This window comes from Liolophura sinensis, chromosome 8 (assembly GCF_032854445.1).
Source record: "Liolophura sinensis isolate JHLJ2023 chromosome 8, CUHK_Ljap_v2, whole genome shotgun sequence".
In the NCBI taxonomy this organism is placed as follows: Eukaryota; Metazoa; Mollusca; class Polyplacophora; order Chitonida; family Chitonidae; genus Liolophura; species Liolophura sinensis.
This window is the reverse complement of record NC_088302.1, coordinates 5331623-5357274: the sequence shown is the minus strand read 5'-3', so window position 1 is coordinate 5357274 and position 25652 is coordinate 5331623. Positions and strand designations below refer to the sequence as shown.

At 38.6% G+C, this 25652-nt stretch overlaps 1 protein-coding gene across 1 annotated transcript in view; it reads left to right on the top strand.

Moving 5' to 3' along the window:
• Positions 1-4033: 4033 nt before the first annotated feature.
• Positions 4034-25652, top strand: part of LOC135472455 (DNA repair protein RAD50-like) — a 46656-nt gene continuing 25037 nt past the window's right edge. Inside the window, 20 exon segments of the mRNA XM_064751971.1 lie at positions 4034-4108; positions 5292-5450; positions 11297-11380; positions 11733-11834; positions 12355-12459; positions 13127-13200; positions 13621-13726; positions 14652-14720; positions 15320-15409; positions 16075-16135; positions 16630-16707; positions 17028-17104; positions 18202-18303; positions 19366-19435; positions 19853-19953; positions 20423-20527; positions 20895-20996; positions 23093-23205; positions 23828-23926; positions 24624-24710. Coding sequence (XP_064608041.1) covers positions 5322-5450; positions 11297-11380; positions 11733-11834; positions 12355-12459; positions 13127-13200; positions 13621-13726; positions 14652-14720; positions 15320-15409; positions 16075-16135; positions 16630-16707; positions 17028-17104; positions 18202-18303; positions 19366-19435; positions 19853-19953; positions 20423-20527; positions 20895-20996; positions 23093-23205; positions 23828-23926; positions 24624-24710 — 1754 coding nt within the window. The 5' untranslated portion in view covers positions 4034-4108; positions 5292-5321.

Genomic DNA, 25652 nt, shown 5'->3' with positions numbered 1-25652 from the left:
CGGCGTATTCCTGTCGTATATTTTATAAGCTGTTAATATCCCTTTCGACTCATCTATTTAGTTCTCTATAATTCTTTCTACTTCATTTCTGTTATTTGCCTTTTGGCATTCCTTTCCTGGACCATTTTGATCCTCGGTTTTATTGAGCCCATTACTTTGGTATATATTATTTAGATCTTGCATTGCTTTGGTCGTCACGATATAGCTGTAATGTTGTTGATTGTTGCCAAATTATTCATTCCACGATACATGTATGGTTGGGTTTTTTTTTCCTTCCTACGCAAAGTTCTTGTGATTCTTTCTTCTGTCATATAGCTCTTGTGATTACTTTCTTTTGCTATAGGATTTTTGTGCTTTTTTTTCTTATTGTATAGCTCTGCTCTTTTCTCATATGGTTTTTGTGATTTCCTTCTTCTGTCATATATTTTTTTGTGAGTTCTTTATTGCCATATAGTTCTTGCCTTTTGTCATATAGTTCTTGTGGTTTCTTTCTTTCTCTGTATAGTTCTGGGTATTATTCTCTCCTATCTAGAACGTCCGCTTCGGGAGCGCTAGATCCAGAATCAACCCTGAGTCGAGTCATTTCTAAGACTTTAAAAGAGAAAGTTGTAACTTTCTCGCTTGGCATTCAGCATGAAGGGGATAGAGCAACGACTGGTTGACCCGTATCAGTATAATGGCTCGGGCGGGACGGCTTACTTACCTTCGGTAAGTCGTCTCAGTGAAGCAGCAATAGATAAAACAGCGGCAGAAATCCGTACTGCGACAAGGAGGTACTCTAAAGATTCCTTCGCCATATGACTGGAAAGTTGTTGAGTACGACGTTAAACCCCAAGCACTCACTCACTCACTCTTTCATTCCATATAGTTTGTGCGATTTCTGTTTTGCCGCATGGTTCTGGGAATTCTTCTCTTCTATCATAGTTCTCCTCATTCAGTTTTCAGTGTTCCTGTCTCCTGTTGCATATATGTAACTCTTGAAAACTCAGGGGTGAATATAACATAATAACTTTGTACTCCTCCCAACTATGACTGGTTTAACACAATTGTTTAGGGCGCTTGTACAATATCTCATCGAACTGGGAATCAAAATGGTCGATTTCAGATAACAACCGTTGATAAATTTTGACGTATAAATATCACGGAAACACAAAATACGACTGGAACATTTCGTGGTCCAAATTAAAACAAAATAAATTTATGTTTATTGCATCTTATTGCAAGTGTTCACACATGAAGGCATCTTGCATAATACAACAAAAGTGCAACTGCTTACACTATACGTCGTCTCGAGACATGCATCTGACGTATCCTATATTTTCAATGACAAGGTTGTTAGAACCATCTGAATGCTGGCATGCGTGTTTGTGGAAAATGAATATAAAAATCGTACCGTTCACATGTTGAATATTACCACACGATGTCCTGAAACTTTACACTACGATGGCAAATTGTGGTATCAGAATGAGGCCGAATGCCACAGTTCATGCATATCCATTATCGCTTTGACAAAAGTCACACATATGCGTGCAGATCCCCTCCCCCCTCCTCCCTCCTCCCAAGTGACTATGGAACAGTACAGCCAGAATACACGTATAATGCCAGTAGACACTCTTCCACATATACGATACTTAAAAAACAGGCGTTGTGATGGATATTTTGACATTTTTAAAATATTTTATAGAGTATGTTAAATGCTATACTGCCCCAGGCTCTGTCCGGTTTCCTCCCACCATTCATAATACTGGCCGCCGTCGTAAAAGTCAAATGTTCTTGAGTAAGGCGTAAAACACCAATCAAATAAATAAATAAACAAATGCTCAATATACCATAAACACTAAAAAAATAAAATTTTGAATACATTCCCTGTATTGACCATGTGAGATGCTACAACTGTATATTTATCTAACCAGAAACATCAAAGCCCCCCCCCCCCCCCTTAAAAAAAATACGAATTTTGAAAGCTCCAATCTTTCATGATATGGCTCTCATATAGAAAGAACATAAACGCAGTTCAATTTTTTCCCGATTTTTTCCCACTTTTACCAGTGTTTTTACGGGCAGAAATTGAGTACATCTATTGTCTGTATCCCCACATTAATAAACAGGAAACAAGGGCTTATGTTAAATGTTAAAGGTGGAGAAAACATAAAAATTACTTACAGTTCATATGCAAGAGTGCAAAAAGTTAGTTGTAGACGCGGTCTCCAATATATTTTCGATTTTTCTTTAAAGAGAAAAAGATACTTGAAAATCATTTTTGTATGGTGGGAATTATACCCCAATTCATTTTTCCTTATTCCGTAAGCCAATTTCTTGACTTTTTGGCATATTATTCATAAGGTGCATTTTTGTAACTCCTATAGCAAGCAATTGAAGCTTCTGTAACTCTCAGATTATGCAGTACATATTTTGATACCTTTTTTTACACCTCTTATATTAATGCCAAGCTTGCAAGCCTACATTCACGGTGAAACCCATACTCTGTTCCGTAGACAGAATACTATGTCTTGAACATAGAATAGCGTATGTATGCAATCACTCACTTTAGTATGCTTGTGCCTTTCCCCGTACTTAGCAAATTTTCAGTTGTGTGTGTATAGGTGAGTGTAGGCCTACATGTACATAATCAATATGAATTCCATATCCACGTGATCAGCACCACTGTACTGTACAAAAGCCAATATGTCTTCATGGTGCTTTATACTTCATATACTACTATAAACGTATACGAGAATCATCCTATATGAATAGAAATCCTCGCAGTTAAATAGAATCCCCCTGATGTGTATAGGTACTCATAAGAATCAGCATGCATGTCCCTGTCGACTGTCTGTACATGAGCAGTTGAGATCCCTTGCTTTACTTAGCGGCATATACAGAGCGTTTATTATGAGAGCATGCATCTTGGCCAGTGTATGATGACATTCGGGGTAATAATAGCCCTCTGCCTCAGTATAATGAATAATAGATGTGAGTGCGTGGAAGCGTTTGTTTACCTGGAGAGAAATGCAAGACTTTCTGGGAAGATAAAATGGCTGGGAAAAATATGCAATATATGTGCACAGGCCTATAGGCCTATATATATATTGTATTAGACTAACAGGATATTATGTTGAATATGACACAGCACTATGTAATAAAAACAGAATAGATTCTTGCATCACTCAGACAACAGACATTCTGATAAAATTAACAAATTTTTTTGTTAGTGTAGGCATTTTATCCCTGTAAAAGATTTCTTTTTGAGTGTAGGCCCACATGTTCGAGTATACGTAGACTCCCGGCGAACCAGGAATGCATGCATAGGCCTACATTTTTTCCCCTTATGCACATCTGTGGTACCGGTATCAATAAATGGCACTCGGCTAAAAACATCACAACTGGGAGGAAATCATGCAAAGCCATTTCCTATCGGAGAACTCCTCAGATGTCAATCACCGTTTAATTGATTATGGCGGGGATTTTATTTATTTATTTGACTGGTATCTTCCTCCGTAGCAGTACTCAAGAATATTTCACTCACATGTGTAATACGACGGCGGTCAGCATTCTTGTGTTAACTGGGTTAAGACTAAACCCAGGTGTTAAACCCAGGAAACCATTTTGGCTGAGATCAAAGTCGTTTTGAAAATTTATTGACTAGAAATACACAGCCTACTTTTTGCAATTTTTGTACATATTTCATATAATTGTTTATTGTACGTTTACCTGTGTTTGTTGGACATTTACTACAGAAAAAAATGCGAAAGCAGTAAATTCATAAACCTAAATCGGCTTCTGTTGATTTACTGCGCCAGACGTGTAAGGGAGACAACTATGTTTGCAATATTTTCGGGAGCAGCAGTTTTTTCGAATTCTTTCCAGCGATCAGCTAGTATTTGTTCAAAAACCTTGTACTGAATAACTATTTATTGGCTTTAGTTGTTGGATAATGTGGAATGCTTTACTTTTCATACCGTATATTAAGGAAAATGTCTGAAAAAATATTTGAAATGTTAAAATTAATAACTTCTCCCTGTCAACTTGGCGGGAATGTGGTGCAATGGCCAATGTTCGAAACCAAAAGTAAATGCGGTGCACTTTAGACCACAGAACCTTTGTCAAAGTAAGGATCTCTTTCATCGCGGGCTTTTGTTTAAACATATATCCGAGCTTTTTTGCTTGTTATGTACAAAGTCTGTTGTCTGTTTTCAGGGCATTATTTGGGGAGTTCTGTAAACTGACTTGTGCAGGTTGAGGGTAAGAGGCAACAACAACAACACAACGTAACATTACATGTGTTAAACTCAAGGACCCAGTAGGGCAACTGCAGGCGATTGATTTCTTTAAATATTATACCGAATTATTTTAAATTAAAAACACTTTCATGTATAAAAGTAGACTCTCACAAGTATATTTTTCGTTAGCACATCTAGATGCACTTGGTACTCTATTTAAAAATTCTGACATTATTCATAAAAAAAGCAAATCAACATCTCCCAAAAATGGCTTGCTACACTGGGTGTCAGAATTTTAAGATTGCAGACTGAGTTCATCGGGATGATCTAATTTTTTGTAAGCTTTGGAACATGCCTCATTGGCAACTGGGACATTGACACATCCTGAGATATGATGAGGTGTTTGCACGCGTTCGTCAAAGCCGAATCTTGAACATTAAGAGAGTTTCAAACAAGTTTAGGTGAGATATGGTTGGGGTAATTATAAACTAACGCAGCTAAAAGCCAGGATTTTACAGGAGTCCCCACTAGTTTATACAAATATCTTGAAATGTGGATTTAGCTTATTTCAAATGGACTATGAGCGAGAAAATCATTTCTTGATATTATTTGCAGGGCCTTTATGGTGAGAAGGCAATCAATAGCAATCTTCTGTTGTGTTTTTGTGGTTTTGAGACATCCACCAAATCTCGAAGGGGGAGAGTTCATCAGATACATGCACTTCACAGAAGTTGATGGGTTTCTCCAACAACTCCATTGGTCCATAAACTAGCCACCCTGATAATACAAATGAAAAATTCTTGAATATTCATGGGCTTAAGCAAAAATTAAATAATAATATAAAAAAGGACTCCAGGAGTGAAAGTACAATTTGCTGATGCATTGACTTTTAAATAGTGCAATGAAGGTGATGAAAATAAATCTTCATAATTTAGGGCAATTCATATGTGCCCTTTGGGCTTACATTTAGATTGTAGTTTCACACTTTAAGTCCTGTGATTATGATGTTTCTATTAGAACATAGGTCCAGATTTACCGGTGGGATTGACTCGAATATGTCTGTATTTACAGTTTGTGGAGATTTAGGTGACTTAAACCACAATGTCGTCCATTCAGAAAATGGCCATTCAGGGTGTCCGTAGTTTTGGGCCAGAGGACAAAGACAAACAAGTCATCACTTTCTTCACACCACTGACACTGATTCTGGGCCCAAATGGCACAGGGAAGACGGTGAGTCTTGTACAGTAGTTATACACAAACTTTGATCTGTTAGAAGACGGTGAGTCTTGTACAATAGTTATACCCAAACTTTGATCTGTGAGTTTGGTAGAGATCTGTGAGACAGTAAATCTGATGCAGTACTTACATGTCTCAACCTCTGGTCACTATATGCACATAAATTCACATGTATTTGACATAAAATTTCCAACAAGACTATGTCTTTAGATGGAATTCCGTCTTTTTTTTTTGGTTGAAAAGATCGTTTCTGACATTCATGCAAATCTGAGAAGAAAATTTGGGGCGGGGGTGGGGTGGTGGGGGGACTCAGTTTTGCAAGAAGGGCCGTCATTTAACAATTGATTTGACGTACATGTATTTACTCGCGTCAGGTATCCATCACTTCAACCGGTCTAGTTGTTGAAAATCTTCTTGTACTGTAAATCAGTAATGTTGTTGCGATTGGCAGCACCTTGTTCACATAAGACTGATGCAACACTGAGGGACACACAACTGCGTACTCTTTCCAAGTGTATACGAGACTATGGGAGCAAGAGTATTGGGGTTTTCGGTAATCCTAAAAATGGAAGCGGACAATTTTAGAGCGAGAAGAATCGTATTTCAGGTACAGTAATAATTAATTCTGTGCCAAACAGTGGTGGATGTGTTGTCAAATCAGATAATGTGTAAAGTATCGTTTCTCTAACTACGTCGTGCTGTTAGTGCGAAGTTATACCATTATACTATGATACCACCAGACAATGTTCCCTTGCTGGAAAAGCTTTGCAAAGCTGTTCCCCTTTAGTGGGTTAACTTGTATTGATTTGTAAGACAGGACAACAGTATCATACATCTAATGATGAGAGTGATCAAGGGGTGCCATTTTTACATTGTTTTGCTATAATTTTAATCCGGTATGAAATTTTGTTAGAACCACAAACAGCTAATTTTGTGCCCTATTAGATTGCTTGATGAATTTCTGTCACATTTTGCGATTCTTTAGTAAAAAATACTGAAGACCTAAGAATTTCAGTTATGCATCTAGGCAACATTTATTTATTTTTCAGTTAATAGGTGAAAAAGTTTTGGCGATTATCATGTCTTTCGATGGGCAAATTGTTGAAAGGAGAAAGCAAGATGTGAAGGCTATTGATAACAGTGTCGAAAATAAACGGAATGGGAATTGGCTTGAGTGCACTGTGGTCGGCACATAAGCCTGCTTACCCAGAGGTGCTGGGTTCTAAATACTGACCCATTGTCATATATGTGAAATGTCAGTGTAATAAAACCCATTGATAGAAATACCAACTGAAAATTTGATAATTGTTGTAAAAACTGACTTATTTTATGTATTAAGTAATCAAGTGAGATTCAGTGAAATCATATTTTCCTTTCCTGTTTGAGCACCAAATTCAACTATGATTTAAAGAGATTTTCTGCAGCAGAAAGTGGGGCCATGCCCCCATCTAAGACACACACCCCACTCGCGCTTAAACGCTCTTGGGACAAGCGCAAGCGCCTTCCATGTTAACACCTGTTTTTCTCTAGTCATTTTCATGCCTAATGTTTCTCATTTTGCCTGATTCTGCAGGTTCTATTTGTCTTAAAAAGATGTTTGATGTTTGTCTGAAGAATAGGAGGATATTGTCATGAGCAAAGTGTCAAGACTGAAATTAATATTTGTCATTCATGACTGACTATGGCCATTTATTTTAATATTGTGATATTATCTCTATGGTAAGCTGGTATTACCACAGATAATGATGGAAAAATATGAATGTAAGCAATAAATAAATTTTTTTCCTTTCATTTATTGTGAAAATAATTTGTATATTTCATATTGGGAGTTATTATACAAAAGTATTACCACAGATAATAATGTGGAATGATCACCTACACCAAAATTTCATTTCGAAATGTCCTTAGGTATAATGTTGTATTCCTCCTAGGTTTGCCTACATAATCACAGCCAATTTAAAGTCTCGTGACAAAAAAAAAAGTGATCTCCCTTATCCGTGTGGGCTTCACAGAAGCAGGACGTTCAAACAGTATATTTTGTTCAGTAAGTCATTTGTTATCGCAGACCCTCTTAAAAAAAGAGTGGCAAGGGGTTATGAGATCTTCAGATTACCAGGTGATGTAGACTGCAAAGGCACCAAGGCAGACTTGGAACATGAGTTCCATGCAGACGACACAACACACGTGTCAGGAACAAAGATTGTTAGACGAGGAGTAGCAAAAATGTGTGTGACAGAAATTCAGTTGCCTCCCGTTTGACCTGGGTCAGTGTACATGGATGACATGTTGCCGTTAAATCAGTCGCCTATAATACCGGCACAACACAGACAGCCTGATACGGAGGTTACATTGCCTCGGATTTGTTATGATCAGGGTTCAGTAGAAATGACACTGTCTATATCTCCCCAGAAAGTAGAGAAAATCACACAACAAACACTTGTGACACAAGGGAAGACAACTGTGAGGGGCCTGGCAGCAGGAATAGGTACACTGACTTCCACAATCCTGGCAATACTACGGCAGGGTGCGCACAGTCCTTGAAACTCATTGAAAGTGCTTGAAAATGCAGTTTCATTTTCAAGTACTTGAAAGTCCTTGAAAATGACAAATACTCCTGGAAACTCCTTGAAAACCTGTGTTTGTCCCGAACTTAAATATTGTCTGCAGACCTCTGAGTCTGTCTATTGGGAGCTTGCTGATAATTCTCCCATATTCAGGGCTTCCGCTGGCACTCAGTTTTTTTAGATGGCGATAAAATTTGAAAAAATGTGAATGTTTTTGGCTGCAAATTTATTTACTTAAGAAAAAATACAAATGTTATACGAAATCTACCATGAGAGTTTTCTTGGGTTTTTAGCAGATTTTCACCATTTTTTGTATAAAAATAATCCACTTACTTTCATTTCAAATGGCCTTATCTCGGCAAAACAACAACACAGCTGTATGGCGATTACTCGACAGAAATCTACAAAGGGGGTTCAGGCTGTTGCAAGCCGACTTACATTAAATGACGGTTGAAATCATTTTTGTGAAATAACAAATGCGAATCATGGCATTTTGGGGGATGCCTTTTATTGCAAAATGTTAAAAAAAAAAAAAAAAAAATATCAAGGGAAATAACTCAAGGTAGAGTTACACCTGTAAATGAAGTTGCCTCCCATGAAAAATTTTAACTTTTCCACTTTATAAACTATTTTTGGGGGATTTTTTTTTTTCTGGTTTTTTCCTGTCAGACTGTGTTACTCCAATGTACTGATCATAATGTTGCATTTAAATAAACTGAATTTACAAATTAATTTTGTAACAAGTTTTTCTGATAGAGGAAATAACATTTTACTAGGATCCCACAGATAGGTTGAAAAAAGGATTGATTTTTTTTCAAACAAGAAAAACATGCTGCCAAGCATTGGGCAATTATTTTTAGGGCAATTGTTCTAAATGTAACATTTGATAAGCTCCTGATATAGCTGGAAGAGACCAAACTGATTCTAGCAGCTACACCAAGGCAGATAAAAACAAATTACAGAAGGAGACAAGTCATGTCTAAATAAAAATAGTATTTACTACAAAATCTACTGAAGTAAATTATTTACTGACAAAAAATGGGCTAAAAAAAATTCTGACCCAGAGGAAGCCCTGCATAATGATATATGGCGTTCATTTTTTTTACTGATCCAAGGCTGGGTCAAGGAATGTGTCACATTATGGAGGTGAAGGGGAGACATTACTAGCAAAAGCAAGCGTACTATTCAGTATACATGCATGCAAATTAAAGCATCTTTAATTCAGACTTCAAATATAGTCTATAATTTGCATCATGGTATGTGTAAAATAGCCTTGAAAATGACAAAAAACTCCTGGAAAACTCTTTGAATTTCATTTTCATATTCCTGTACGAACCCTGTACCAGCACCACTCCACTCCCGCTATCTGTAAATGCAGAAACCAAAGCATTATTGAATCACAGAACATATGAAACGATGATTCATCTGTTGCCAGAGCTCAGGTGGTGGATAAACCATCTTCAAGACTGGAATGCGAGGATGATTATCTCCCCTGTCCCAGACATGATAATTACGTCAGATGCTTCGAAAAAGGGGTGGGAGGCAGTGTATGCTCGGGAAAGGATAAGTGGGGCATGGTCACTAAATGGAGGCAAGAAACACACCAATCTCTTGGAGTTAATAGTAGCAACCTTTGCAGTGAAAGCATTCACAAAGAGTCTTGAACACTGTACACATACATTTACGTGCGGACAACAAAACCACACAAACAAAACGGTGGGCACACATTCAATGCCAATAGTGGAATGGACAAAAACACTACGAATATTGTCTGCGGAAGAGCATTCACTTAATCACGGAATATTTCAGCGCCTATCTGAATGTGGAAGCAGACTGGGAGCCATGCAGTCTGTCAGAATCGAGCCAATGGAAACTACATCCAATAGTATTTCAGGCCCTCAATTCATTTATGAAGAGCATGAAAGCAAACCGTCTCAGTTCTCAACTAGACAGTTACGTGAGTCGGAAACCAGATCCCTGTGTGACGAGAACTTTGCAAATCCCATGGGTAGGAAAGCAGGATATGCATTTCCCCCTTTTTCACTCATAGGTCGGTGTTTGGCATAAATGCGGAAGGAGAAGTGCCAGTTAGTAATGATAACTCTGATATGGCTGCCATGGTACCCTGCAATTCTGGGCAGGATGATGCTACCCCCAAATCCTCTTGCCCCCAAGACCCTCTGATATAGACCTCACCATGCATGGGGCAGGCTCACCCACTGGTGACAGAGAAATCGCTACAAGTGGCGGCAGGGAAAATATCAGGCAAAGAGCAAGGTCAGCTGGTGCACCAGAGCAATCTTCCAGCCTTCTTACCAAAGTAAGAAGGGTGGGGACAAATTCAGCTTACAAGAACGCCTGGGCAAAGTGGGTTAGCTGGTGTAGTGAATGACAGATTGATCCATTTCAGTTCTCTGTGACATATGTAGTAAACTTTTTGTCCAGTCTTTATAACAAAGGTTACACATACAGTTCAGTTATTATCCACAGATCAGCTATTTCTCTCTTCTGTGCAGAAGTTGTCCCAGTTAGAGTAGGAAAACATCATATGGTTAAAAACATCATGTCGACCATATTCAATGAACGCCCACCTCAACCAAAGTACAAGGAAACTGGTCAAATGGCAGACTGGTCTAAAGCTAAAACTTTCCACAAATTTCACTACAGGAACGCTTATGTCACTCCATCACACGATAATTTCAAAGCAAACTCCTTAGTATGGCAACTGACAGTTAACTTTAAACATACAATATTGTACCTACGGAAGTTTCTGAATGAAATTGGAAATCTTAGAAGTGAGTCTGGCACACAAAATGAAATTCTAATTTTATGAGAAACCGAAGTAGGTATAATATTGTATTCACATCGCACCTGCCCCGGACTTCAGTTTCTCAAAAAAAAAAGCAAGATATGTTGCTGAGAAGTTGTCTTTCGGGAGGGATGTATGTTCCCTTTTGTTTCATTTAAGCCCTATATGAGGGGGTTTCAATTTAAAGTTTTATCAGTGCAGGTACTTCTGTGTTGATCTTGTCCTTCCCTTGGCTCAGCAACTCGAGAAGAGAGATGACCAGATTTTTTTTTTTTTTTTGGCGAGACTTTAAATTGGCTGTGATTATGTGGGCATTCCTAGGAGGAATACAGTATTATACCTACTTCAGTTTCTCATAAAATTAGAATTTCTTTTTTTCCCAATTTGTGTGCAACATTTGCACAGAATCACTTTGCTTCTCTTCAGTGTTGTCATTATTTTGAAGCCTTGTTGTCATTATATTGTAGACTATCATAGAATGCCTGAAGTACATCACCACTGGGGATATGCCACCTGGATGTAAAGGATTCATGTTTATTCATGATCCAAAGGTTTGTGAGCAACAACCAATTGATTGAAGTAAACTCATGCCTTGGTGAAAGAAAACTAAACCATAGCATATCACAGATGGACACATCGTATCAGTGAAATCATGAACAACATTGACAGTTTCCTTGAAGATGTTACCGCACAAATGGGCACAGGAGCAGGACCTCAATGGCATATTATTGAAGTTCAGTGTTTTTCCGAGCCCAGTTTAAAGACCACATCTGTGCTTTGAGATCATACTTCAGTGATTACAGGATAGGCTGCCTCCTCAAGGACATTGCTCTACAGGACTTAGATAATAACCGTACCTTGTAAAACTTATGTTTTTATTATGTTTTCGATGTTTTCGATTAGGTGGCTAATGAGAGAGAAGTTAAGGGTCAAGTAAAGTTACTGTTCCAGGATGTGTCTGGCAAGCAGTGCATAGTGGAACGTTCCATGATCGTCCAGCAGAAAGTAAGTCAGATGTGTTCCAGTTAGGTTTTGTCCAATCTTTATGTGGAAGTATCATCGTAATGGTGTTTATACTGTTAATGACTTGAGAATGTGGACATTTATTACAAGCCTTGGCAAAATTCATTTGGGCCTGTAGGAATGGACCACGTGGGGAAAATATGAATTGAATTTATCAGGGTTCCCAGCAGGAAAACGAAGTTTGTGTATAAATGGAGCGGGGATGGGAAGAGTGGTAGGGATACAAGGGTAAGATATTTGTGAATGGTATTTAGTGAACATTTGCATTTATAATATAGTTGTGACCGTTTGTTGGGTGAGTCTTTTCTTTTACATTTTTTTTTTCGCAGTTGGGTGGATTATGTCTCTATAATACTGGGCAAAGCAAGAATGTCATCACAGGAACCATGTTCTTGTGAGATGCTTTCTCACCTAGCACCTGACAGATTTAAGCAAAAATCTCCTTGCTGGAACTATGTTCTTGTAAGATGCTCTAATATTGTTATCATTCTGAGTGTTTTAGGCTAAGACGCTGACATTCAAGACCCTGGATGGTATCATCACTCGCCTACGACCTGATGGATCTAAGATTAGTACTACGTCCAAATGTTTGGAGATAGACAGAGAGGTATGCACTCCCAAACACAACAGCATATACAGCAACAACAACAACTTGTCTCCTTTAGTTTTTCTCATGAGTTGAACATGACTACAAGAATATTGCTCTGAAGAGACCTGTGAAACATCCTAAAGCAGGACTCTATGCCATTTTATTTATGTCAAGGGTACCTTCCCAGAACATCAGAATGTAGCTGTATTAAACACAGAGTGACATGTTGTAGAAATTGTAAAATTTTATACATCGTGTTACAATAAATTTTTTGCTGTAACAAGGGCTCATGATCCTTCTTCACTCTAGCGCCACCTCAAGCAATGAAGAAATATCTGGCGACTTCATTACATTTTACACTTGAATATTATATTTATGTAGTTTTTTGGCGCGACCATTTTAAGTTTTCCAAGTTAAACGTTTACAAACATTCAGAATGAAAAAGGAGTTGTCTTGGATTCCTAGAACTTTGTTGTCGTCTAACCTATTTCTCTCTTAGAATTTTACGCCACACTCTAGATATAAAAATTACTTACCAGCATCCAGGTTGAAGAAATCCGAGGCTGGTGGAAAGATTGACACCTCTCCAGATGCCAGATGAAACCTGCTGTTTCATTTTCACCCCCAGTCTAAGTATATGTGACATGTCATATTTATGCCTTGATTGTTTTTATTTTCGCACCAGATGGTTACCTCCCTTGGTGTGTCAAAGCCTGTTCTGGAAAATGTCATATTCTGTCACCAGGAAGACTCCAACTGGTTTGTGTCCACGTTATTTACAATGCTGCCTGAGTAGCTACTAGTGCCTTAGATAGGTGTGATATAGTAGTGACCATTTTGATTTAAGGAGACCTGGTCTAAAGCAAAGGTTTTTTTTGCTTAATCAACATGTGTACTATACTTTGGTGTTTGCCTTAATTTTTGCAAGTGACTCTTCATGGTAGACTTTATGCGCAAAATTGCTGACTTCCGTAGTTTACTAAAAAAATAAAAAGTTTTGTGCAGCAGGGCACTGTTGCCTGCTATAGCTGAATGAATGACAAATATTATTAGCCGACAATTCAGCCTGAGACATATAGTTATTTTAAAGTTGAAACGAAGCATCCCAATATTTCATTAATAGAGTTATATCGGTTACAATGTCAAAATGAATGATTTATTATTTTTACGATTTTGTAGGCCTTTGAGTGAAGGGAAAGCTCTGAAGGACAAATTTGATGCGATTTTTGCTTCGACCAGATATGTGAAGGCTCTGGAGGCTATACGAAAGCTGAAACAGTCACAGGTGAGGTTTCTGTCTCTGATGTGTTCCATTACACCCTATCTCGGTATTACCTAGTGTGAGCAAAATAATCGAAAAAATAGTTGTAAACATGATGAATGATTTTCTGACAGCCAGTGACATTTCGCACAACCAATTTGGTTTTAAAACTGGGCGCTCTACTACCCACGTAGAGCTTGCACTCTGTACAACTACCTTGTAGCTGCCAAAGACGCCAAACAACTTTCTGTCGTGCCTTTCCTGTCAAAAGCTTTGGTACTTTCAACCACGAAAACCTTTTACAAAAACTTGAATACTATGGGTTTCGAGCTCAAAGCACTCAAGGGTTCGAGAGCTATCTATCTGGGCAATCCCAATCAGTACACCTTGCAGGAAATATGTCAAAAGGCCCTAAGGTAGACTGTGGTGTTCCCCTGGGCTGCATTCTTGGTCCTGTATTATTTTTACTGTACATTAATCACATCACAGCATCATCAGATACTCTGGATTTTACATTATTTGCTGATGATGCAAACGTCTGCACTTATGCACCCAGAAGCGCTGAGGCTGTATTCACTATGTCCGTAGAGTTGCTTAAAATATTCGATTTGCTGACAGCTATCCACTTGTCCCTTAATATTAGTGAGACGAAATGCATTCATATAAATGTATCCAAAAATAAGGCACTTCCGCCACCGTTATATTTACATGGCATGGAAATAGCCTGCCTGCAAGAACACAAGTTCTTGGGAGTTATCCCTTCTGTTTTGTAGGCCACAGTTATGAAGTTTCATGCGATATCCCATCTGTTTTGTAGGACACAGGGATGAAATTTCATGCGATATCCCATCTGTTTTGTAGGACACAGTGATGAAGTTTCATGCGATATCCCATCTGTTTTGTAGGACACAGTGATGAAGTTTCATGCGATATCCCTTTTGTTTTGTAGGACATAGTGCTGAAGGAGTACAGAGCTGAAATGAAGTACCTAAGACAGAACAAGGAGAAGGCAGCTCAGGTGAGAGGCAGGTGCTGGTAACCAGCTCTCTGATAGAAAACTGTGTCATAACTAAGGTTTGGTAATGATTGCATGAAGTTGTCAAAATTGAAAAAACAGAGAGGAGGTTCTGTTGACCATGTTGCTTAAAGGTTTAACACTGCTGGAGCCTGAGAAATCCTGAGAATGCGATTTAACGAGGTACAAAACAAGGTTCAGCGATATCGTATTACACATCAAACAAATAGATGAAGGTGTTAAAAGCCCATCCTACCCCCAAAAAATGAAGAAAATGGGGCAAAAACGGCATATTTCATGCTGCCGTTATGTTTTCCTTCCTCCATAGAGGTCACGCATTTTAGATCAATCAACAACAATCTTAAGCCATTGCAGATGATGTAGATATTTCAAAGCTGCGTATGTGTGACGTCATGTCTCATGTAAAAGTAGAACAAAAAAGCTTGTAGACACCTGCATGAAGGAAGTGTGAAATTCAACGAAAAATGTTTTTACACCTGCATTTTAAAACTCAGACTGAAACAGTCATTATCAGTGAGGATGTTTGAAACTGACATTTAGAGATTCCTTTATCCCTTGTGTGTTTGTGTTTTATTTCCCAGATAGCTGGTGACTTGGCAGAGACGGAACAGAAGTTTGCTGCCTCTCGAGAGTCTCTGCATGAATATGACGAACAGATGGCTCCTATTGAGGTATCCGAGATGTATATATGTTCACTCCTCACATCTGGTCTTTGCCTGAAGTTTCACGCGATTTCAGTTGGCGGCAAGTTGACAGAACAGAGTGATTACCTCTCCACCAGTTTGATTACACTGCATGGCACTTAGCAGCTCTGGTTGCTAATCCTCGCCACACGGGGTCAAGTAACTGACAGTTAGGCGTGCAGATCTCCCTCAAATCTAGGCGAACAGATCTGTCAAATCAAGTGACGTAATGCACAAACCTTGCTTTCGATGTCGCTGCTGTAAAAAGCATGGCACCCAAGCATATGAAAGATGTAATCTCAAGGAAGACGGTACATTTCTATTTTAGAGTGGCCAATCTCTATGACTAAAATTTCATATGCAAATAGATGAAGGTGTTCCAATTAGTATAAAGTAAATTAAGTATTCATGTTTATGAAGTACAGGCAGAAGTTGATAGTCTGCCTCTGGATGAACAAGAAATGTTTTAACTGCTGTGGTGAAAACACATGTGTAGGTGTCACTTTGAGCACAAATTGACATTTTCATCTCGTCTGCTGGTAGGCCTAGTCCTGCAGTTCAAAAATGGATATTTGACATGACACTCCACATGTTTAAAGGTAGCGGGTAGTATGATATTTTTGCTAATCACTTTTGACAACATTTGATTTCAGGAAAAGTTGAACAAGATTTATGATGCAACTCATAATATCAACAAACTGAGTTCCCAGAAAGGTAAGTATCATGAAATGCTCTGATTTCATTGAAAATGTTTCCAAGGAACATGAAACTAATTTGCTCATAATTTTGCTTTGATGGTGAATTTAGTGCAATTTGTACACCTGTTAGCCAAGCATTCTGGAACAGTGAGATTCTGATTGAGTGAACTTCAAGTCTGGATTTACGATAGGTACATAACATGCTGCCTCTTTTAGTTTCCAACACCCCCTGTTATATATTCATTTTTATTTATTTATTTATTTATTTTGCATATTAAACTACTTTTACCCAGTTTCTGTATGCAGTATGAACATTATGGAGAGATGGTACATTTTGTGTTTCTTGGATAGATCCAAACCTGATTAGAGGATTACACTGTGTGTGAAGTTTCTACAACCAAACAATCTGATCTCATTTGTTATTATTTCCCTGTTACCGCGTGAATTGTGCCTGACTGCACTAGTACTTCCGCGATAAAACAGAATCTGACCAGTTTGGTTCTCTTCCAGGTAAAATGGACGGAGAAAAGGAAATGTTGGAGAAAACAATCAATGAGATCATTGAAAATTTGGAGAATGAATTTCAAGGTAATCTTCAATGACCAAAAAATGACCAACTAAAAACATCGCAGAAAAAAACGTAGAAAATCTGTAAAATGGACATACATCTAGTTTTTCTGTAAATAGTAAAGATTTTCTACATTTTGGCTAAGGTTGGATTCATGGTAATGCTTTTAAGCTTTTCAGTACTCCTTTGAGCACAAAAGTGTAAGTAATGCATGAAGGTATGTATTTGAATTCAACTATTACTGGTCTTAGATGCCTTTAGAGGCTGTTTAAAATGAATTGTTGATTAACATATCTTCAATCCATACATCACCTCTGATTGAAAAATCTGTCTGTTACAGGACCCACAGAAGAATTAGAACAGATTTTGTCAGAGTTCCAAAACAAATTGGAGGAGACAAACAAAACTGTGGCGGAGGTAAATAGGGAGAACTTATGGACATGACAGAGTTGATCAATTTGAGCAGAGATTGTGTACATAACTGGTTTGCATGTTTATTCTTTCTGTGTATTACGGTACCAAGAATCACTTGTAATGTTGAAGCTTTGTTATGAACGTTCAGTGATGAAGCAGACAGTGTGAGTTATCTCGTCCCTGTAAGTTGGATACTGAATTTTGTACTGTGACTTGGCAGAAATGGCACATGACCGCAAAGCGAGAAGGCCAAGGTATCGATAACTTTTCTTTCCTAAATGTCGTAAATTGTAAGTATTCTACAAAATACTGGCAAATAGTGGCATATTTTTGCTTTTGATAATAGTATTGATTTGTGGACACTTTATTTTCGTCTCGATGTAGAAATTATTTTGACTTGCTAGTGGTAGTTTGAGAGTATGCACAGTTCCTGGTAATCTCCAGATAATCCACAGTTCACAGTTCTTGGTAATCTCCAGATAATCCGCAGTTCACAGTTCCTGGTAATCTCCAGATAATCCGCAGTTCACAGTTCCTGGTAATCTCCAGATAATCCACAGTTCACAGTTCTTGGTAATCTCCAGATAATCCGCAGTTCACAGTTCCTGGTAATCTCCAGATAATCCACAGTTCACAGTTCTTGGTAATCTCCAGATAATCCGCAGTTCACAGTTCCTGGTAATCTCCAGATAGCTCAGCACTTGGTCACATTTTCACAAATGTATGCCCACTTACAACTGAATTATGAACATCACCTGACCATATTCACCTGTCTGTGGATGGGTGAGCCACCTGTGACAATTGCTTCAAAAAAAGAAAGGAAAAAGTCTGATGACATGAGACTTTTTAAAATTGGTAAACACTTTCTTCATACTATAGTCACAATCTGATTAATATTTGAAGAACATTGGTTTATTTTTTCTATTATTACTACTATTAAAACTTTTGAACACTTTTTTTTGGTTTGAATTTTACTGTGTGAGACAGTCTGAGCTAACCGGTGCATCTGTTTCACAATATTCCCCGCATTAACTTTAAATTATAAATTATAATTTTTAAACACCTAGGGCAGCCACTAGTTCATTTTTCCTTTGTTCTAGCTTGAGAAAAAGTTGAGCCGCTTGAATCATGACCTTGACAAAGTGAATGAGGAGAGGTCAAAGATAGATGTGGATGTGGGGAAGATGGAACAGGCAGCTGCTGTGAGTATGGACACCTAGTTTGTGCTCAGATGGGCTTTAGGGTTCTCTCTGTTCAGTAACATGAACAGGTAACGTGACAAACAAGGAGAGATAGATGAGGATGTGGGGAAGATGGAGATGGCAGCTGCTGTGAGTATGGACACCTAGTTTGTGCTCAGGTGGGCTTTAGGGTTCTCTCTGTTCAGTAACATAAACAGGTAACATGACAAACGAGAGATAGACGTGGATGTGGGGAAGATGGAGATGGCAGCTGCTGTGAGTATGGACACCTAGTTTGTGCTCAGGTGGGCTTTAGGGTTCTCTCTGTTCAGTAACATGAACAGGTAACATGACACACAAGGAGAGATAGACGTGGATGTGGGGAAGATGGAACAGGCAGCTGCTGTGAGTATGGACACCTAGTTTGTGCTCAGATGGGCTTTAGGCTTCTCTCTGTTCAGTAACATGAACAGGTAACATGATGCGGGGAAGATGGAACAGGCAGCTGCTGTCAGTATGGACACCTGTTTTGTGCTTGGGTGGGCTTTAGGGTTCTCTCTATTTAGTAAGATCAACAGGTAAGACGACAAAGGAGGAGAGGTCAAAGATAGATGCGGATGTGGGAAAGATGGAAATGGCAGCTGCTGTGAGTGTAGACACCTGGTTTGTGCTCGTGTGAACTTTAGACTTGTCTCTGAGCTTTGATTTTTGTGTCTGTATATCCCGAACAAGCAAGATTCAATACCAAGTCAAACTCATTAAGTTGTACAGGAGGAGGAGTGCAGAGATTACTTGCCAAGAGTTCACTAGTCCCTTGTGACCTTGACCAAGGTGTATCATCCATACATCCAGTATCAGTCCGTCTTTTGAACGTTTGTTTTAAGTCATAAAATGCAAACTCTCCTTTAACATTTTGTGAATGTCAGATTTCATTGAAGCTTTAATCTGCTGAGTGTACTGCACATTTCCAATCTTATCCCCCGAAATGGATGTGAATGTAGTTTTTGTTTACTTATGTGTAGCTACCATAGTTCTGAGGGCGTCGTGATGTGTTACATGTTTATTTTCTCTCATTTCTAACAGGACCATGAGAACCATATCCGCAGACGTGATGCTTCTTTGAGACAGTTGGCATCAGAGTACGGATTTGAAGGTATTCATTACTTTGGCTTCATTTTACAAATAAAATGTCAAAGCCGTGATTTACCCTTGATGGTTCAATTGGTTGAGGCTCCAGTTCGGGGGCAGTAGATCTAGGGTCAATCCTCTATTGTGTCACACCAAAGACCTTAAAAGAGAAAGTTGTAGCTTCCTCACTTAGAGTTCAGCATTAAAGGGATACTGCACCAACTAGTTGACCGGTATCAGTATAATGTCTTGCGTGGGGTGGCTTACTTGGCTTCGATAAAAGAGGGGGGGTGGGGGGGGGGAATCAGTCCTGCAACAAGGACGCACATTACATGCACTCTAAGGATTCCGTCATCGTCATATGGCTGAGAAATTGTTAAGTACGACATTAAACCTCAAGCACTCGCTTCATGTTTATGTGTGAGGTCTTATGTTTGTTTAGGCTTTAGTCGAGGGGAGATAACTCTTGATCGATATCAACAATTTGAGGAGAGAGTCCGAGAACGGATTGAAGAAAATGTGGAAAAGCACAATCATACCAAGGTATGAACTCTGTGGAATACTGTGATCTGATCTTTGTAGGCCAAACTTTGCAAGCTTTTTGTTGGCTGATGTCATTTGAGATTTGGAATTGACTGGGTCAGAATATGATATATACTGTCTGTGTAGTGTTGTATTTTGGCGTTTGTGCTGTGAGATTTTGTACACCTGTTATGAAGATGTTCAGTTTATCTGAAATTAATTGGATTAGGATGAATATGTTGTGAAGATTTTTCAGAGCCTTTGGAAATGAAGGAGCCACAGCTCTGAATTGATGGTCACACACGAACTTGAATGTTTACTTTATATGAGCAAGTTTATTGTTCTGTAGTAAATGGCTAATTCTAAGTTCAACTTAAATTTTACTCATAAATCATAAAATATTTGAAGCAGAAGGCGTATATGTGTGTGTAATGGATGGAAACTTGTTTGATACTGGACATTGAACAAATGAACAAATTTTTGTCTCAAGGATGAATATGAGAAGGAAGAGGCCAATATTCAGCGGAAAATAAACACTGTGAGAGAACGTGCCACAAAAGTAGAACATGACATCCAAACGAAGAAAGACACGAGTGTAAGTTTCATCTTGTGATTTATCGCATGGTGTCTTACATTTCACCTTATCTACATGATGTGATATTAGAATTTCCGTTCAGCTTCTGGTTTTCAGTCTTTCGGTAATAGATTGTTGATAATGTGATCTACATGTACTGAAAGTCGTATTATGGAGTTGCAAAGTGTGTTTTATAACAAAGAAGGTTTGTGTTCGTCATTGTCTGAATTGGTTTCTTAAGCCATCATTGGTCTCTTACCTGACATTGCTGACCTGGGTGTTATCTTGGGAACTAAAAACTATAATCTGATATTGTTTAATTACTTGTTGATTTATGTGAGTAGCTTATATAGATCTTGTGAGGAGTTTATTGGGTTCATGTTTACAGAAGAAAAACATTGCAGAAATGAGAGAGATTAGCAGAAAGTTGAGTGAGGTGGACGCCTCAGCAGGCAAACTGGAGCAGATCAACCAGGACCTCAAGAAAGCTGTGAGTTGGTTCAAAGATAATAAGAAAAGAAAACAAAAACATCTGAATAATCTCTGAACAGTAACTTGCATATTAAAGTTGTATATTTTTTTCTGGAGTTTCAGTGTTAAAATGACCGGCCCGGATAGCACAGTTGGTAGAGCGTCCGCTTCGGGACCGGTAGATCCAGGATCAATCCTTGGTCGAGTCACACCTAAGACTTTAAAAGAGGAAGTTGTGACTTCCTCGCTTGGCGTTCAGCATGAAGGGGATAGTGCAACGACTGGTTGACCCGTATCAGTATAATGGCTCGGGCGGGGCGGCTTACTTGCCTTCGGTAAGTCGTCTCAGTGATGCAGCACTAAATAAAAGAGCGGTGGAAATCCGTCCTGCAACAAGGAGGCACATTACACGTGCATGCACCCTAATGATTCCTTCGTCGTCATATGACTGAAAAATTGTTGAGTACGACGTTAAACCCCAAGCACGCACTCACTCACTCAGTGTTAAAATGAAAGACAGCACCAGACTAATGTTTTTGTCCACTGAAATATTACCATTCAGAGTATCTTAAACTGACGATAAATGTTCTTTCTAGATTTTTTCAAACCAGTAAAAGTTTAGTGCAACTACGTCTTGTCACAGCTTCAGCGCGTCTCCATTATCAACAGCAAGGTGACTTCACATTTACTCTAACTCTCTAGCGTCGTTTCCCATGTAATAGTCTAAGCAGTAGCCTGTGGCAGATTAAAGTTCTGAACTTCTGCGATGAAGAAGATGAATAAGTGATAAATGGATTTCTCAGAAATTGGCTATACTGGAAGGATATTTCTTCCCCTGTTTGAACTGTTCATCCAGTAGGCCTACTATACCATCACAGTTTAGGGGTAGCCCGCAAATGCACGGCCGGGGTATTCCTGGTTGGAGTCGTAGCCTCTGAAGGGGTTGTGCTGGTATTACAATAGGATTGTTGTATGACTGGATTCATGCTCAACTGTGACTCATCTAGGCATTCAACTGTCGCTGGATGAAACTGCAACTGTCAAAGATGAAAGCAATGCTGACCTAGTTATGGCGAGGTCAGAGGAAGCACCTTGGCTTAAACATGGTGTTTCAATAATTTTAGTGTTTTTTATATAGAAAACAGAAAAAGACATCCCTTGCATGAGAGAAAGACAAAGAGCAAAATTTAAATTCTTGAGTTGTACTGAAACCAGAAAAAAAATTATATCACAAGATTTAATTAATTTCAAGCATTGTTCGATAAGATGCCATCTTCTCATTCTTCGGTATCCCTAATGAATTTTTAACTGACATCTGTTATTTAGCAAGTGCATGCTGACTAAAAGCTGACATGAACAACAAAATATATATTTGTGTAATTTGAACAGTGTGTCTAAGTAGGCCTAAGATCTGCTGGAGAGATTAATGCCGTTTGAGCGGAGATGGTATGCTGCTGTCTGACTTAAGTTGTGATAACGCGGTTTGTAAATTCACTGATTTTATGTCTGTGGTGGTCCATAAATGATACAGACCTGACCCACAACACTGTGTGAAATAGCCCTATGGCAACATGTAGATAAATCGCTGTAAACGATCTCAAAATGATGTCTTATGCAGGAGTTCTGTGTTACCATATGTCACTTCATGGAGTGAATGCGTAAAAGCTACCTCACAGCTTTGGCATGTACAGTCTGATAGCGATGTGTTTGATCGGATAAAATTCACAAGATGGCTGCCTCGACTCACACCAGCCATTTGTGCTGTATTGTCATTTTGTTCTGCATTTTGATTGGTGAAATCTCCACAAAATAATTAAGTATGATACTTTTTTAGAAAGCGGGACTATCCTGCTTTCGAAGGAAATATGATTTAGCCATGTGCTGTCTTGTCCTTTAAATAGATGACATGATGATGCAAATGGGCAATTGCAAAATTCATGACCTGACTAATTTGGCTTGAACTTTTTGCTTATTCTCTCTAGTAAGCAAAGAAATTTGAAACTTTTGTTTTCCCTTCGTGTGTTCCTTTTGTGTGATTTGGAGAGTTTCTGGTTTTTTGGGGCATGAATCAGGTTATATATGATTACTGACTGAAATTTTTGAATATTCTGCTAGGAAAGAGATCTTCAGGCAACAGAAGGCAGTGTGAATATAGATGACCTGAAAGCTGACATCAGCAGTTTACAGAAGGAAAAACAGACCCTGGATGCAACTCTCAGTGCTCTTAGGTTTGTCAGTTTATACAGACAGCAAGTGTTTAGACATCGTCAGCCATCTTTAACTTGGTATGACATAATGCTTTTGTGCAGAATTTCACGCTAAGATTGTATGAGAAAAGAGATTCTTACCTGTGAAGGTAAACATGGGTTAAGCACCTTTCTCGTCCCAAGGCTTTATTTGGTAAGGGAAATGCCATGGTTACAACAAAACTCTTAAATTTATTTACCATTAAGTGAAGTATTTGTGTGCTGAAAACACAACTGGGGCCAGTTGATCAGAAGTGTTTGAAATAGTATTCAATATGAATACTTCAAGTGTCATGCTGGTATGTGTACAGGATATGTGAATCTTTGTTCCAAATTAGTAGGCTTATTTCTAACTACACTTCAGAACAGTCATCTGAGCAGCAGGAGAAGAAAGTAACTTGTAGCTTATGTTGTGAACTCAGGATTTTTGGATGAAAGGATAAAATGGAATTGTTGGGGTTTAACCCCTTATTTGCAGTTCTTCAGTCATATCTTGCGGTCAAAGATTTCTGTTGCCTCTAAGAGAGTAAGTTGTCATAGTTGCTGTGAATGATATTGTCATGTAAGTCCAGTATTGTGGCAAGTTCCTTCTGCTGGTTCTCAGTTCAGAGATGAGTCGACTTCACATGGAGTCGAGTCTGCTGACGGAAGTCAACATGCTGAAGAAAGAGAAGACCAGTAAGGAAGAGGGAGTGCGCAAAATGTGAGTCACATTCAGCAAAACATCTTGAGTAAACCTTGTATGTCGTTAGTGAGGATGGGCATACATGGCCGGATGAGTGGGGTTGAGGGGTGGTGTTGGGGTTGAGGGGTTGTGGTAGCACGCCTGTGCAGTGCACAGACCCAGGAGCCTTTCACCAACGTGGTTGGAGTTCCTCTCGTGGTCGTACGTGGGAAGGTCTGCCATGGCTTTGGGTCGTGGGTTTCCCCTGGTTCTGCTCGGTTTGCTGACCGCCATTGTATAAGTGAAATATTCTTGAGTATGGCGTTAAACACCGGTCAAATAAATAAATAAATCTTTAGGTAGGTGTTTAACTCAGATTTAATCAGATCTGTATGCAAGGTGCAAGACATATTGGATACCAGATGGCCTTTGAACATTCGCATACCTGAGTTTAAATGAAGGTGTTTCTTGGGTATAACAGAATATACTCACTAAGTAAGTCAAAAAAGGGACACATACCCTAGTTACCCTTCAACTGCCCCTGCAGCCAATAGACTGAAACATTCTTACAGAACTATGGGGGGTGGAGAGATAATGGGCAGTGTCGTCTTTAATGACACAAACAATCATTTCAAGGAAATTTTAATAATAATTGTATACATAAATTCTACTTGAAAAGGTGCTTTAGTGGTTGAAAAGGTTGACGATTTACAGTAGTTAAATTTTCTTTTTGAAGAAAAGCAAAACATGAGGACACTCTGAAGTACCTACTAGGCCACATGCCTGCCCAGAATGTACGAGGAGAGTTGGATGAGTACACAGGGTGAGTTTGTATTAGACTCAGGGTAGAGGTAAACACTGACCACTTTTATAGTTTCTCCTAGACATTTTAGTTAAATACTAAAATTGATCCTCTTTTGTTAAATAATGTGGAAGCAGTTTTACGATTACAGTGTTGTTTATAAGCTTGGGTGAGAACTGAGGTAGTAATATTGGTCCTAATAGTAAGGGGTTTTTTTTATGTTTACCCCTGGTATGCAGCTGAAAACAAATTTCTCTAGTCGGTATCTCCCAAAATACACATAACTCCCTGAATTTCACAAATTTTGCTTTAAAGCTTGAAGGCAAAGAAAACGCTAAAATAAAGTATTTTGCAGATGTAAGTCCATTGAACACTGTTCAAGAAAATACTCTGATTTATATTTTTAGAATTTTTATAACCAACTAAAATGCATGTAAAACATAGGATTCTATGGTGGTCTGTTGGGACCAACTAAAATGCATGTAAAACATAGGATTCTATGGTGGTCTGTTGGGACCAACTAAAATGCATGTAAAACATAGGATTCTATGGTGGTCTGTTGGGACCAACTAAAATGCATGTAAAACATAGGATTGTATGGAGGTCTGTTGGGACCAACTAAAATGCATGTAAAACATAGGATTCTATGGTGGTCTGTTGGGACCAACTAAAATGCATGTAAAACATAGGATTCTATGGTGGTCTGTTAGGACCCAGAGGGTACCAGTGATGTCACAGTAGTATTTTTGGCTTGAAAAAGTTCATTTCATTGTCCAGTTGTGGAGTGATTCATAACTCTAAATGGAGATGCATTTTGAATGATGAAATATAGCAATCTGTGTGTGTCAAGTGACTTCACTGGTCCCAATATGGTCAGAAAAGGCCACAATAGAATACAAAGTTTTAAATGCATTTTGCTAGGTGGAAAAATATTCTAAAAAACAAGTCAAACTATTTTCCTGG